Source organism: Meyerozyma guilliermondii, genomic scaffold (genome assembly GCF_000149425.1).
Source record: "Meyerozyma guilliermondii ATCC 6260 scaffold_7 genomic scaffold, whole genome shotgun sequence".
Classification (NCBI taxonomy): domain Eukaryota; kingdom Fungi; phylum Ascomycota; class Pichiomycetes; order Serinales; family Debaryomycetaceae; genus Meyerozyma; species Meyerozyma guilliermondii.
In genome coordinates this window covers 57,189-69,856 of record NW_001809794.1, presented here as the reverse complement: position 1 = coordinate 69,856, position 12,668 = coordinate 57,189, and the positions used below count along the sequence as shown (strand labels likewise).

The 12,668-nt window shown below is 41.2% G+C and overlaps 4 protein-coding genes across 4 annotated transcripts; 2 read left to right on the top strand and 2 right to left on the bottom strand. All coding sequences in view use genetic code 12, as the record gives it.

Annotated features, from left to right (window-relative positions):
* Window positions 1–3: 3 nt before the first annotated feature.
* On the bottom strand, window positions 4–1,092 carry RFC5 (replication factor C subunit 5; the record flags this gene model as incomplete). The annotated part of the gene is made up of 1 exon (XM_001482137.1): window positions 4–1,092. The coding sequence occupies one exon, from the start codon at window positions 1,090–1,092 to the stop codon at window positions 4–6; it is 1,089 nt and encodes a 362-aa protein (XP_001482187.2).
* Window positions 1,093–2,308: 1,216 nt separating this feature from the next.
* PGUG_05206 (uncharacterized protein) lies at window positions 2,309–3,838 on the top strand (the record flags this gene model as incomplete). Its single annotated transcript, XM_001482136.1, has 1 exon — window positions 2,309–3,838. One exon carries the CDS (start codon window positions 2,309–2,311, stop codon window positions 3,836–3,838), a length of 1,530 nt encoding a protein of 509 aa, XP_001482186.2.
* Window positions 3,839–4,580: 742 nt separating this feature from the next.
* On the top strand, window positions 4,581–6,215 carry PGUG_05205 (fungal specific transcription factor domain-containing protein; the record flags this gene model as incomplete). The annotated part of the gene is made up of 1 exon (XM_001482135.1): window positions 4,581–6,215. One exon carries the CDS (start codon window positions 4,581–4,583, stop codon window positions 6,213–6,215), a length of 1,635 nt encoding a protein of 544 aa, XP_001482185.2.
* Window positions 6,216–6,500: 285 nt separating this feature from the next.
* Window positions 6,501–10,178, bottom strand: PGUG_05204 (uncharacterized protein; the record flags this gene model as incomplete). The annotated part of the gene is made up of 1 exon (XM_001482134.1): window positions 6,501–10,178. The coding sequence occupies one exon, from the start codon at window positions 10,176–10,178 to the stop codon at window positions 6,501–6,503; it is 3,678 nt and encodes a 1,225-aa protein (XP_001482184.2).
* Window positions 10,179–12,668: the final 2,490 nt, after the last annotated feature.

Genomic DNA, 12,668 nt, shown 5'->3' with positions numbered 1-12,668 from the left:
TGCCTATATACTGTCTATAGCCAACATGGCTTTGGCCACGAACCCCTCCAAATGAAATATGCTTTTTTGTCCCAAACTCAACCTCTCGTCAAACACAGCGGCCACCCCCACCAAGTCTCGTGTGAGCAGGTCTTTGTTGGCTAGCTTGATCAAGTCGAAAAGAAGAGTCTTGAGAATGACTGCCGGGGGAATACAGTGGGACAAGAGTTCGTAGAGCACCACTCTAACCTTTGCCAAATTAGCTACTGTTCGCTGAGTGTAGATGGATTGGGCAAGGTTCAGGATAATCACCTCCCAATCGAGGTCCACGATTGCCTGTTTAGGGTTGTTAATGTTGATGGTTTCCGTCTGCATCAGAATGGTTTCAAAGCAGAGCAATGCCCGGCGCATGTTCCGGTTGCAATTGGTGGCTAATTGCTCAAAGAACTTTTGGCGAGTTTCTTCGTCGCCAGGGTTGAATTTGACAGTTTCTTTGTCGGCAATGGTGGTGAGCACCAGGGCAATTTCTGCCGTTGTTGGAGCCGGAATCCGCACAAGAAGCGTACGCGACTTGATGGGAGAAATGATACTGGAAGTGGTGTTGCAAACCATAATAAGACGAATGTTACTGGAGTATTTTTCCATGGTTCTTCTCAACGCTGCCTGGGCATCTCTACTGAGTGAATCGGCCTCGTTGATCACCACAACCTTGAACTTGTGTCTGGGCGACGAAGCCTTTGCCGTGAAGTCCACCTGCTCTGTAGAAGCCACGTCTTTGAGAAGATCCTGGATCACTACTCTGTCGTTGTTTCCCATATCTGACGGGGTAATTTCCAAATGATGAGGCGAGCTCAACACGTTAAACTCGAGCTTTCTGTTGGACGTGGTGGTGAACTTTTTCACGTCAATCTTGAGTTTTTCTACCAGAGGACCATACAATTCATGGAGTGTTGAGTAGATTCGTGTTTTTTTTCCACTTCCACTGGGGCCGTAAACCAAGAGATGGGGAAAGTCTCCGGTGCTAGCAAGGGCCCTGAGGTTATTTGTGATGCTGTCGTGGAACGAGAGCTGGTCCAAGGACCTTGGTCTATACTTGTCTACCCACAAAGACATTGAGCGCGTCGCGAGAAAGAAGTGAGAAATGAGAATTCAGTGCGAATTGAAAATGAAATTTGCGAAAGCGAAAATGGGGAAGAGAGCGAGAACGGACAAGCAGTGAAAATTAAGAAGAACAAGTCAGATGGAAGCGGAAGTTGATCAGAAGTGACCTGAAATTTCATGAGAGTCGGGATTGAATTAGCCTACTTGAAAGGAGCGCAACAGCAATTATTGATGTGGTGTCATGACTTCAGCCAGATTCATCAATTGAGCTAGATGGAAGTAAAACTCAAAGAGAGTAACATCTGATCAATAATTGAATCTTGAAGAGAAGGTTCTTGCTGGTCAACCCTCACTGGTGAAGATCAAATCAAAAGTAAAAGTTGAATTTTGCCAAAGTACTAATGAGGAAACTAGAATATTAAAAATGAACTTGTATGGAACAGGTTATATCTATCAACTGGGCTATTCTGCCGATGAAGTGCCTTCAAGAGAAAGTTAGCGTTTTGTTCCATTTACCACCTTCATCCGAATTACCAAAGAAGTACCTGAAAATTAGTAGAATTCATTTCAACGTTTTTGTTCCTACGTTTGGCTGTTCATGGGTCTACAGTAATTCTAGAGCATGACCCCTTGCGAAGACATTCACTTCCTCATATAATTTCCCAAGTTTTATAAGAATATTATCGTCTCGTTGAATGGAGCCGTCATCGAACAATATTCTATTTGCATTGTTTTGTGCCTTCAGTACAATAGTAGCTCCGGTCTTAACTGTGTTGTATAACTTGCTCAAAGTGCACCAAAGGAGATTACCAGAGTCCAAAGGTTACTTCAAACTCACAGGCCACCGGAAGATTACAGAGTGGAGTTTACCAATTAGGAGGATCGTAGCTAGCTAAAAATAGGGTCAAAAATATAAAATCTAAATACATAAATGTGATCATAAAGTAAAGCAAGGATATTGAATTCTGAAATTGCGTGATTTTCATTCTTATCTCCTTTTCTTATTCCTTGACATCTACCCCACAATCTACAAATCTTCGTATTTCTTCGGAAAACCGTACCCGACGGATAACTATCAAAACTTCCACATCCAAACACCCACAACCATGATAATCGGGTGCGGTATCCGAACGAATGTTTATGAAAGATCAAAATGAAGATACGGAATATGCTTATCTAAAACTACATAAGTATCGGAAACCATGAAACTTTTCAGTTTTATAGGAAAATGACTCCAAATAAACTGCAAGTGGAAATTGTTGTCAACGATGGAAGCGAACCTTCATATACGAATGAAAAGCACGATAATGTGATTGAAGTGGAAAAATCTAAACTTGATGAAGGTGCTATATTCTTGAATTCCCATCCGGAATATTCTGGATATACCGAGGCTGACGAGAAAAGACTCAAAATCAAACTTGATGTTATTCTTATTCCCATTTTAACAATTGCCATTCTTGTTTCAGCTGCCGACAAAATCATTCTTTCCAATGCTTCGCTATACGGCATGAGTGTGGACTTGAACTTGAAGAATAACCAGTACTCTTGGGCAGGAAGTATATTTTTCTTTGGATACCTTATAATGGAGCCACTTGCCAATTTCCTACTTCAAAGATACAGAATTGGTAAAGTTCTTGGTATCACTTATACGTTGTGGAGTATAATTATGGCATGTATGGGAGCAACTCATAATTTTGCTGGCATAGCTAGTCTTCGTTTTGTCATGGGTATGGGTGAAGCCTTCATTTTTCCTGGCGTGAACGCAATCATTGCCATGTTTTATACAAAGAAAGAACTGCCAATTCGATTGGCTATCGTGTTCAGTGCTTTATCGTCGCTTCTTTCGAATGGTGTGGCTGTTGGAATTGGTGAAAGACACACACTGATTGCTCCTTGGAGATTGCTCTTTATAGTTCTTGGAGTCGTTTCTTTCGTTCTTGGAATCCTGTTGATTGCGTTCGTTCCAGATTCGCCAACTAAAACATATCTTCTCACAGAAAAAGAGAAGTATATTGCCGTTTCAAGGATGCAACATAACGGAACCGGAATCAAGAATTCCCATTTCAAAAAGTATCAGTTGATGGAAGCATTAACAGACTGGAAAACTTGGGTTGCAGCCTTGATGGTTTTAGCGATCCAAGTTCCCAATGGTGCTTTGGTCACTTTTGCCAGTCAAATTGTATCCGGGTTGGGAAACTCCAAAAGAGAAACCTTATTATTGGGTATGCCAACCGGAGTCTTCATGTCAGTTGCTTCTTTATTGATTGCACTTGGTTCATACCTTTTAAGGTATAGATACGTCATGATATTATCCGGTGTCTGCATGTTGGTACCATTGGTCTGTTGTGTACTTATCATGAAATTGAAAGATAACAAGCACTTGTTAGTGTGTTACTATTTCTTTTATTTCTACTGGGGCCCCTATCCACTTGTTTTATCCACCATCAACAACAATACCTCTGGCTACACCAAAAAAACGGCTGTGAATACAATTTGCTTTATCAGTTACTGTGTCGCTAATATCATAGCACCACAATTTTTCATATCCAGTGAAGAACCAAAGTATCCTACTGGATACAGAGCGCTCTTGGCATTTTTGGTCGTTTCTGTTTTGACCTCTATAGCTTACAGTGTGGGATGTTATTTGGAGAACCAAAAGCGTGACCGGTTGTACGGAGTTCCAACCGGTGAAACTGATGAAAATGACAATTTGGATATAACTGATCACGAGAAAAAGTATTTTAGGTATGTTTTTTGATATGAATGCAACAAGCCATTTGGGTGCAAAATCCTAATAATGGAGCGCATACAGATTTTCTCATTTTCGGTCTTCTGAATGTAGTCAATACCTTTTGATCTAGTCTGGTGTTGTAGAATACGGGTTTGTAAGCGTTTTATCGGATCAGGGTGCTCCGAAGACCTCTCCTCTAGACTCTTCTGTATCTCACCTCTGGAATCCGGACATTATCTGTTCCTGCACACATTTACCCCGGAGATCCAAATGTCCATATAAATTTACTAGATATTTCTTCTCAATTGCTAGATGGCAGCTCGAAAAAAGGTCACTAGAGTGAGGGAAAAGGTCCCTTTACATCTCAGAAAACGAGTATCAGTAGCGTAAGTAACCATGAAAGTATTTGTTCAAAATCCCCACTAACCTAGATGTGAGAAATGTCGTCGAAATAAAACCAAATGCTCTGGTGGTTATCCATGTAATTATTGTAAAGATAACAAGTTTGACTGTAAGATTGTCTCTCCTGCGAAAGAATCCGATACCAACAATCCAACGTATGTATTTGGCGAAATTTACAAAACTTTACTAACAAAGTAGCGAAGACATCAAAGACTTGAAAGCCTATATAAGTAAGCTTGAAAGTATTGTTCAGTTCCATTATCCTGGAGTTTCTCGACGATATATACGGAATCATGTGGATATAATCCAACGTGCCATTTGTTCTGAACGTGGTGATGTTATAGACGACAAAGTTAGTGTTGGAAATATGCAATCAAGTTATGCTTCTACAAGCAAAAAAAGTTTTCTTCATTTTTTTGATGAAACTTCAAGCGTTGGAGACTATGCGGAAATAAAGTTTGAGAACCCCAGCTACCTGCCATCTATAGGACATGACAGTCTAGTGAGAGCTTTAAATGTTATTGAAAACGAAAAGGATTTACTTCAATTGACTGAGACATTCTTTGCAGTCTGTCAAAACAACTATTACTATGTCAATTATCAAAAGTTTACGACAGAACTCCAGCTATTCCTTCTGCGTTACAAGAACTGGCTGAAACATAAAATTATTCAAGATTGGAAATTTATAGTAGTTCTATTTGGCGTGCTCGCCGTTGGTTCTGGTTATGAATATTTGGTGGAAGAAAACACACTACCAAAGGTTACTCATTTCATGCTAGGACTCCAAGATCCTGGGATGAAGTACTACAAGGCTTGCATTCCTTTTATTGGTGACTTGATAGCTTGTCATGATCTTGCTAGTGCTCAAGGTTTGCTATTATTTGGGCAGTTTCTCACATCAATCGAAACAAGCGTGTCTGATTCTATTTCCTTCAACATTGGACCTTCTGATGAAAGCGGCTACATCTATCTCCGGACGGCTACTGAAATAGCGTTAGCTAACAAAGTGCATTTGATTCTGGTGGTGAATTCGCCAGAAGATGAAGCAAAGCTAAGATTTTGGTGGAGCTGTTATTGCTTAGAAAGAAAATATGGTATCAATCTAGGGAAGCCAAGTCTCATAGATAAGGAGGAAATAACTTCTCAGTTACCAAGTGACTGCCCTGAATTGAGAAACGAGAACGGAACGTCAAACTACCTAAATCAGAGAGCCATGGTAGAGTTGACATTCATCATAGATCGAATATCTCTGACGTTGAGTGTATCTCCTTCATTGAATAGCAAAGATCGTTTCGTAAAGTTGGATTTTGATGATATCAAAGAATTGTTGAAATCGCTTGACGAATGGAAGATTAGCTATTCATCGATACTCGACCTTGAATTAGACTCGAAAGATAACCTTTATCGAGCCCACATACATTTACGATTGAATTTCTTGTTGGCCAAACTATACCTCGGCAAGCCGTTCTTGTTGCTAAAAGTGGAACTACAAAGTGGTAAGAAAAACTTGAATAATAGTGAGAGGGTGTTCATTGACCACTTGGCTTCAATAGGTGTGGATTCTGCATTCAGAATGGTTCAGCTTTTTGAATCACTAGCGGAAAATCAAAAGCTTGGGTTATTTTCATCAACTGATTTCAATTTTTGTAATGCAAGCCTTTTTATGATTGCCGTGTTTTTGAAAGTTGATAAATCCGAAAGTACCTTGCTATTTTTCAAAAAGGGAATTTCAGTACTCCAAGTGTTAGCAATGGGATGCACGGCTGCAAAAGTAGCTTTCCAAAGATTTGACAGGATCCAATCTCACATAATGAAAAGTTTAGATGAGCTGGGAATGATACCAACGTCCCTAGTGGAATACAATGGTTCAGATTTGGTTGAAAATGTTGATACTGAAGGAGATTCAATCTTTGAGAACGAAGCAGCAGAATTTTTAAACTTGCCTCGAAGTATTCTCGAACTAGAGAGTTTACCATTCGATGAGGAATTCTACGGTTTTTAGGACAACTATTCCTGATAAATCGTATCATCTACAATCATCAATGTCTTCAGTCAACATGTCAAAAATTGCTTTCAAAGGGATCGTAAACCTATCCTGATATGACATGTGGATTACAAAAATGAATTCAAATGTGAAGTAGCATAAATTTTGAGGGACCTACTCAATAGAGAAGCATGTATATAGACTTATTCTACACTCACTATTTCTATCAAATACCAAGAAGCAGCGATTATTAGGAATTTCATTTGATTTTTATTTTTATGAATACTATATTTATTCAAAGTTTCAATTGGTTTCCTGTGTTGCTGCCATCATTCCTACCGACCCGGTATATATAGCAGGCGGAGCGCTAGTAATTTTATAGTCAATGCTCTTTAACTTCAGATTTGGGTCACCGTACCCTCCTCCACCTGGAGTCATAATGATGACATGATCACCTTTTTGCACCCGAACTGTACACTTGCCTCCTAGCGAAATCTCCCTGTAGGTATCAGAGGTGGCATCCTTGCGGTACCAGATATTCGTTCCCCGAAGTCCATCTTTTCCGCCCAAAAGTCCAAAAGGTGCGAGTGCTCGTCTTTCCATCAAACAAGAAACCTCGAGGTTATCAAACGTAAACTCAATGTCTCTGATGATTCCGTTTCCTCCACGGTGTACACCACTGCCACCCAGACCGTGCCTGATTTGAAATCTATGCACGATAATCGGATACCTTTTTTCAAAAAGTTCAGTATCGGTGATCTTGGTATTCGTGGTATGGCATTGCACAGCACTCTGACCATCCCAAGTTGGTCCTGCTCCCGATCCACCACAAATGGTTTCGTAGTATCCAAATGAAATTCCCTTCTCTTTGTTGCAGACACCGAATGTAAAGTTATTGCAAGTTCCTTGTGATGCTGCAGCCGCTTCAAATGCCTTCAACATTACATCGACGATACGCTGGGTTGTTTCCACGTTTCCACCTGCCACTGCTGCTTCAGACGAAGGAGACACCACCGAGCCTTCACGAGTCTTGAATCTGATCGGCCGTAAACATCCATTGTTGAGAGGAATATCGCTGCTTATCAATGATCTCAACACATACAAGACAGCAGAATACAAGATAGCCTTGGGAGCATTCAAATTGCCGTACATCTCGTTACCGGAATTTGTAAAGTCAAACTCAGCAGTGCCCTCTGAAGCGTTTATAACAATCTTGAGAGCAATTTGAGTTCCATCGTCAAGATAATCTATTGCTTCGAGATTCTTACCTTCAAACTTTTCGTTGACATACCGTAGAAGATTCTTGACAGCAACCTCTGACGTTGACTGAATGGCACCCATGTACAAGTCGATAACCGAATATGAGAATGTATCGATCAAGTCCTTCAATAAGGTGATACCCTTATAGTTGGCAGAAACCTGAGCCTTAAGGTCAGAAATGTTATCACTCAAAGCACGAGACCCGGAACCACCAGGATGCTTAGCAGGTTCGTCAACAAGTAGCTTGGTGATTCCAGCCTCATCAAATTTCCCATTCGAGCACAACTTGAAGGTCATGATTGCAGCACCTTCGTCAAAAATAGTTTTCGAATTTGGAGGCATTGAACCAGCAGAAATAGAACCAATATCCGCATGGTGAGCCCGTGAAGCAGTCCAGAAAATAGGGTTCTTATCTTCATCCAAAACAGGAGTTATCACAGTGATATCAGGTAAATGTGAACCGCCTGCCAGAGGGTGGTTGGTAACGAGGACGTCGCCATGATCAAGTTTTCCCTTCCACATCTCTAGTTGGCCCTTCACGGCGAACGACATGGCTCCTAGATGAATAGGAACATGAGGAGCATTGGCTACCAAATCACCATTTTTGTCAAACACAGCACAAGAAAAATCTAGCCGTTCTTTAATATTGGTAGAAATGGCAGTTTGTTGCAAAGTTCGACCCATCTGTTCTGCAATTGACATGAACCTATGGCCAAAAACAGAGAGTTGAATTGGATCCACCACCTTGGCGGAGAGCTCTGGAGCACTGCCTTGCTCGATGGAGATGAGCACATGGCTTGTCAAAATAGTTGCAAGTGAAAAGGGCTCAATGACAATCGTCTGAGTTTCATCGAGAATAATTGCTGGACCATGAACCAAGTCCCCTTTGACGAGGTCTTTCAACTTGTAAATAGCCGTGTCTATCCAGCCTTTGCTTTCAAAATAGACAGATTTGTGCGACGCAGAGGATTTCGTTTTCTGAGTTTCGATGCTCTTGACCTCTTCAAAGGGATTGCACGTCTCTTTATCACGACCCTTGGCGACAAGAATAACCTGAACATCATCAACAAGTACCATTCTATCCAAGGTGAACCCAAACTCACTTTTGTGTCTCTGAACAAAAGAGTCAGCAGCATCGTAGTGCTCATTCTTGGGGATAAGCAAGTGGGTATCGGAACCAACATATCTCATATTCAACATGACTTGAACGCTGGTCTCAAATTCTACCAAATTTTGCAGCTCGTAGTCCTTATACGCATCGTTCACTAACCCTTCCACAGTCCTGTCAATCAAAGCATAATTATCTTCAGAATAGGCACAAGTGAGCGGTGCTTGCTTCTCTATCAAGATATCGGCGAGCATGATTCCATGAGCAGACAATAAAGAGGAATACTTGTGAATTGCAGCCGAACGAATCAGAAGATTCTTGGCTAAGGCCACTGAAAATTGACCTCCAGTACCACCAAAACATGCCAAGTTGTGCTCTGAAGTTTTGTAGCCCTTTGCTTCTGTGATATTTCTGATCGGTCTGGCCATGGCTTCCACTGCAACCTTGAGAAAACCTTCTGCCACTTGTTCTGGAGTCATAGCCTCTGTGCTTCCCTTTTCCTGGTTAATGACGGCGGTAAGCTCCTTAAACTTTTCAGCAGTAGTTTTGGCATCGAGTGGCTCATCATGGTTTGGACCAAAAATGTTTGGAAAGTGTTCAGGAATTAATCTTCCCAAAAACAAGTTCGCATCAGTTACCGTCAAGGGTCCTCCCTTACGGTAGCAAGCTGGTCCAGGATCAGATCCAGCTGACTCAGGGCCAACGACAAACATCCCATTTTTCCAAAAAAGCATGGAACCTCCTCCAGCAGCAACCGTGGAAATATCAAGTTGTGGAGTTTGTAAACTCACTTGACTAACAACCGTCTCATAAATGTGCTCCAATGAGCCGCAGTACCGTGAAACGTCGGTAGAAGTTCCACCAGCATCAAATCCAATAGTAGCTGTTCTTGACTTGGTATCGTAGCATGTTTCTCCGAACCCAACTACACCTCCAGCTGGTCCAGAAAGAATAGCCTTGAGACCAGTAAACCTGTACCACGGAGCAAGTCCACCATTACTTTGCATGAACAAAAGCTTGTTACCAAAAGACTCCAATCCACCTTCAAATCCAGCACCAAAGCCCTCCATGTATTCTTGAACTACTGGCGATAAGTAAGCATCAGCAACAGTCGAAGACGTTCTGTTCACCATACCTATCATGGGCTGAAGTTCATGGGACACCGAGACAGAAAACCCAATTTTTTTGCAGATTTTAGCAATTTGCTTTTCGTGGTCTGGAAAAGCGTAAGAATGCAAAAGACAGAGCGCAATGGTCTTGATCTCACCTTGATCATATAATTGCTGTAAATCTGCTTCGACCTTCTCATAATTGGGCCTTTTCAAGATCCGGATAATATCTCCAGTAGAACTGCGTACGAGATTAGGATCGGAATCCACATCAATCTTCAACTTATCTCCTCCTCCTTCGGAAAAAGTTTCAATAGTTATACGCTCGTCAACCTCAAGTACCAGTTCATACAAGTGACCAAGTTTTTCTGCCGTGAGATCAAAAATATTAGGACGGGTTTGGTTGCCTATCGCAAGTACATCGTGGAATCCCTTGGTTGTTATCAAGCACACCTTTGCACCTTTACGTTCCAAGAGAGCATTAGTCGCAACTGTAGTTCCCATTCTAATACTATCAATCAGTTCCAAAGAAAGCAATTCGTTCTTAGGAATTTTCCTGTTATGTGCTTTTTCCAATACTCTACGAATACCTTCAGTCGGAGCATCCTTGTAGTTTTTCGGATCAACAGAAAGGAGTTTGAAGACGTAGTCTTGATGACCTGGAATCTTGGCAAATAACAATCACAGAAAAGTTCCACCACGATCAATCGCAATCAGAATTCCTTTGGGATACCCATATTTAAAAGGTTCTTCACGGTCTGGGATTTATCCTCTAGTTGGTTGTCCGGAGACGGCACTGGGCTCCATGAAGGAGGTATCTCGACTTATTATAGGTAGTTCAAGGTCCATCCGGGCTGTTTTCTTGACACACCTATCCGATATCTACCTCGTTACCGGGTACTTGCACCCGAAATGTCATTGGGGTAAAAATGTCAACAATTGGGTACTACCGTATTCTTATAGTACATTTTTACTTGCTAAGATCATAGATCTTGACACTAGGGCCTCACACTTATCAATTGGGTGATATCTTAGAAGAGTTTGGCCCTCTTTTTTATGGTGGTGCACGGGGAGAGTAGATGGATAGATTCTCGAGGTATTGGATTATTATACGGAGTTTTTGATAATAATCAGCATTCGCAGCAGGGAATACGACACAGAACACATGCCTAGCATTTATATCGAGAAGTATTGTTCATCAGTTGTAATAATTTAGATGCAAAATACTCGATAATTGAGAATCACTGCACATCAGTACACCCATGTAGATATCTTCGCAAGACGGGCAGTTGCAACGGTATTGGGTGGGATGCTCTTTGTAGTACTACGGCTAGTTGTGCATTATTTAAGGCTCTTTTTCTAGTTGGTTTGACCAATTGATAATTTTGGTCGCTTCCAGTACCTCCACCACAAAATTTCAAGGTTTTCCTTATACTTCCTGTTCCTTCACTATCAGCAGATTTGGAAGTTACCGAAAGTCACATTTACTGCTGTTTTCGGTCGTATTTGGCTCCTGATCGCCGATCATGCAAGATCAATAGGTTATGCCACATCAACTGCAAAGATAGTCGCCAAACGTTTTTCCTAATCTGTTTTTCTTTCCGCTATTTGCTTTTCTGAATAACTTGGCTAACTTACTAGAAATCGATAAGTAATAGTCTGAAAGGGACTTACCGCTGAATAAATGTCCAGCCTCTGGTCAGTCTTTTTGACATTCCATACTGGCATACCAAGATAATAATCTGGTTCTCGATCCAAGATTTCTAGGTTACAAGGTAAAGAACTTGGCATGGCTTTCACATTGTAAGTGAGTACACGGTGACAAGCTTGCAATTTGATCATGTCAAGGTACTTGCAAATTTGTTATGTTTAAGTGCATTGCTAAATATTCTAAGACGATCGATAGCCGCAAGCTAATGAAATCAATAAGCTTGTGGGTCGATAGTCAAAATTAGCATGGAAAGCAGCTAGCAATTGCTAAATATTCTAAGACGATCGATAGCCACAAGCTAATGAAATCAATAAGCTTGTGGGTCGATAGTCAAAATTCTAATGGCACGAAGCTCAAAATAGCTAATACCAACAAAGGGACCATGCTAAATAAAGTTTGGTTCTGTGGTTCGGAGTATTTGATGGCAACCGAAACACATGTCATAATGCACCAAGCAACATGAAAAAAGTTGAGGCAAATCCTTCCTACTTGCTCCCCACGTCTAATGGAATTGAATGCGGTGCACAACCAGCTAAATGTATATGCCCCATAAGCGATTGCAGTTGCGTACCAGACATAATCCGGAATCTCTATTTTCAAAACATCAGGGGCAAAGCCGAGGAACATTAGAAGGATACCAGAAACCAGAAATACCGCTACAAACTTCCAGCTATCCTCATTGTTGGCCAGAGTTTTGGTCGAAGTGATTCTAATCTTGTCTTCCTTTTGTTGTGGAGTCAGTTCTCTCATTTGTGGTTTAGTTGTATTTTCCATTTGTGATGAAGAAGAAATTACAACAGTACAACCGCGACAACAGGTCTTTTATACGTAGATCGTGTCTAAATCAAAATGCAAATCGAACGGCTGCATGGCATTGCATGCTTCGAAGGGACAACCCCTGCAAGTATCCATGCAATTCACCTGCAATATTAAAAGCAGCATACTTGAAATATTATGTCACAAAATTATTTACATTTATCTCACTTGCTTCTAGTATTCAAGAGCGATTAGGTGATTTATACTACATTGTAAGAGTGTCAGGTCATGAGCGAAATAGTGAATCTTTTGGTGTTACATGTACAATTTGGCTCGGTGAAAGCCGCACCTACGTATGCATGCAACCTCTTATCGCGTGAGGCTTGCGAGCCGCACGGCAGATTTTGCAACCAAGTAGAAAGCTATGTGGTTGTTAAAGTTGCCAACCTGTGATGTTTCGTGACTACAGCATGTCATAAAGCTTTTAATACCGTGGTTTCTGAGTATATTTGAGCCTTTTGAGAAAC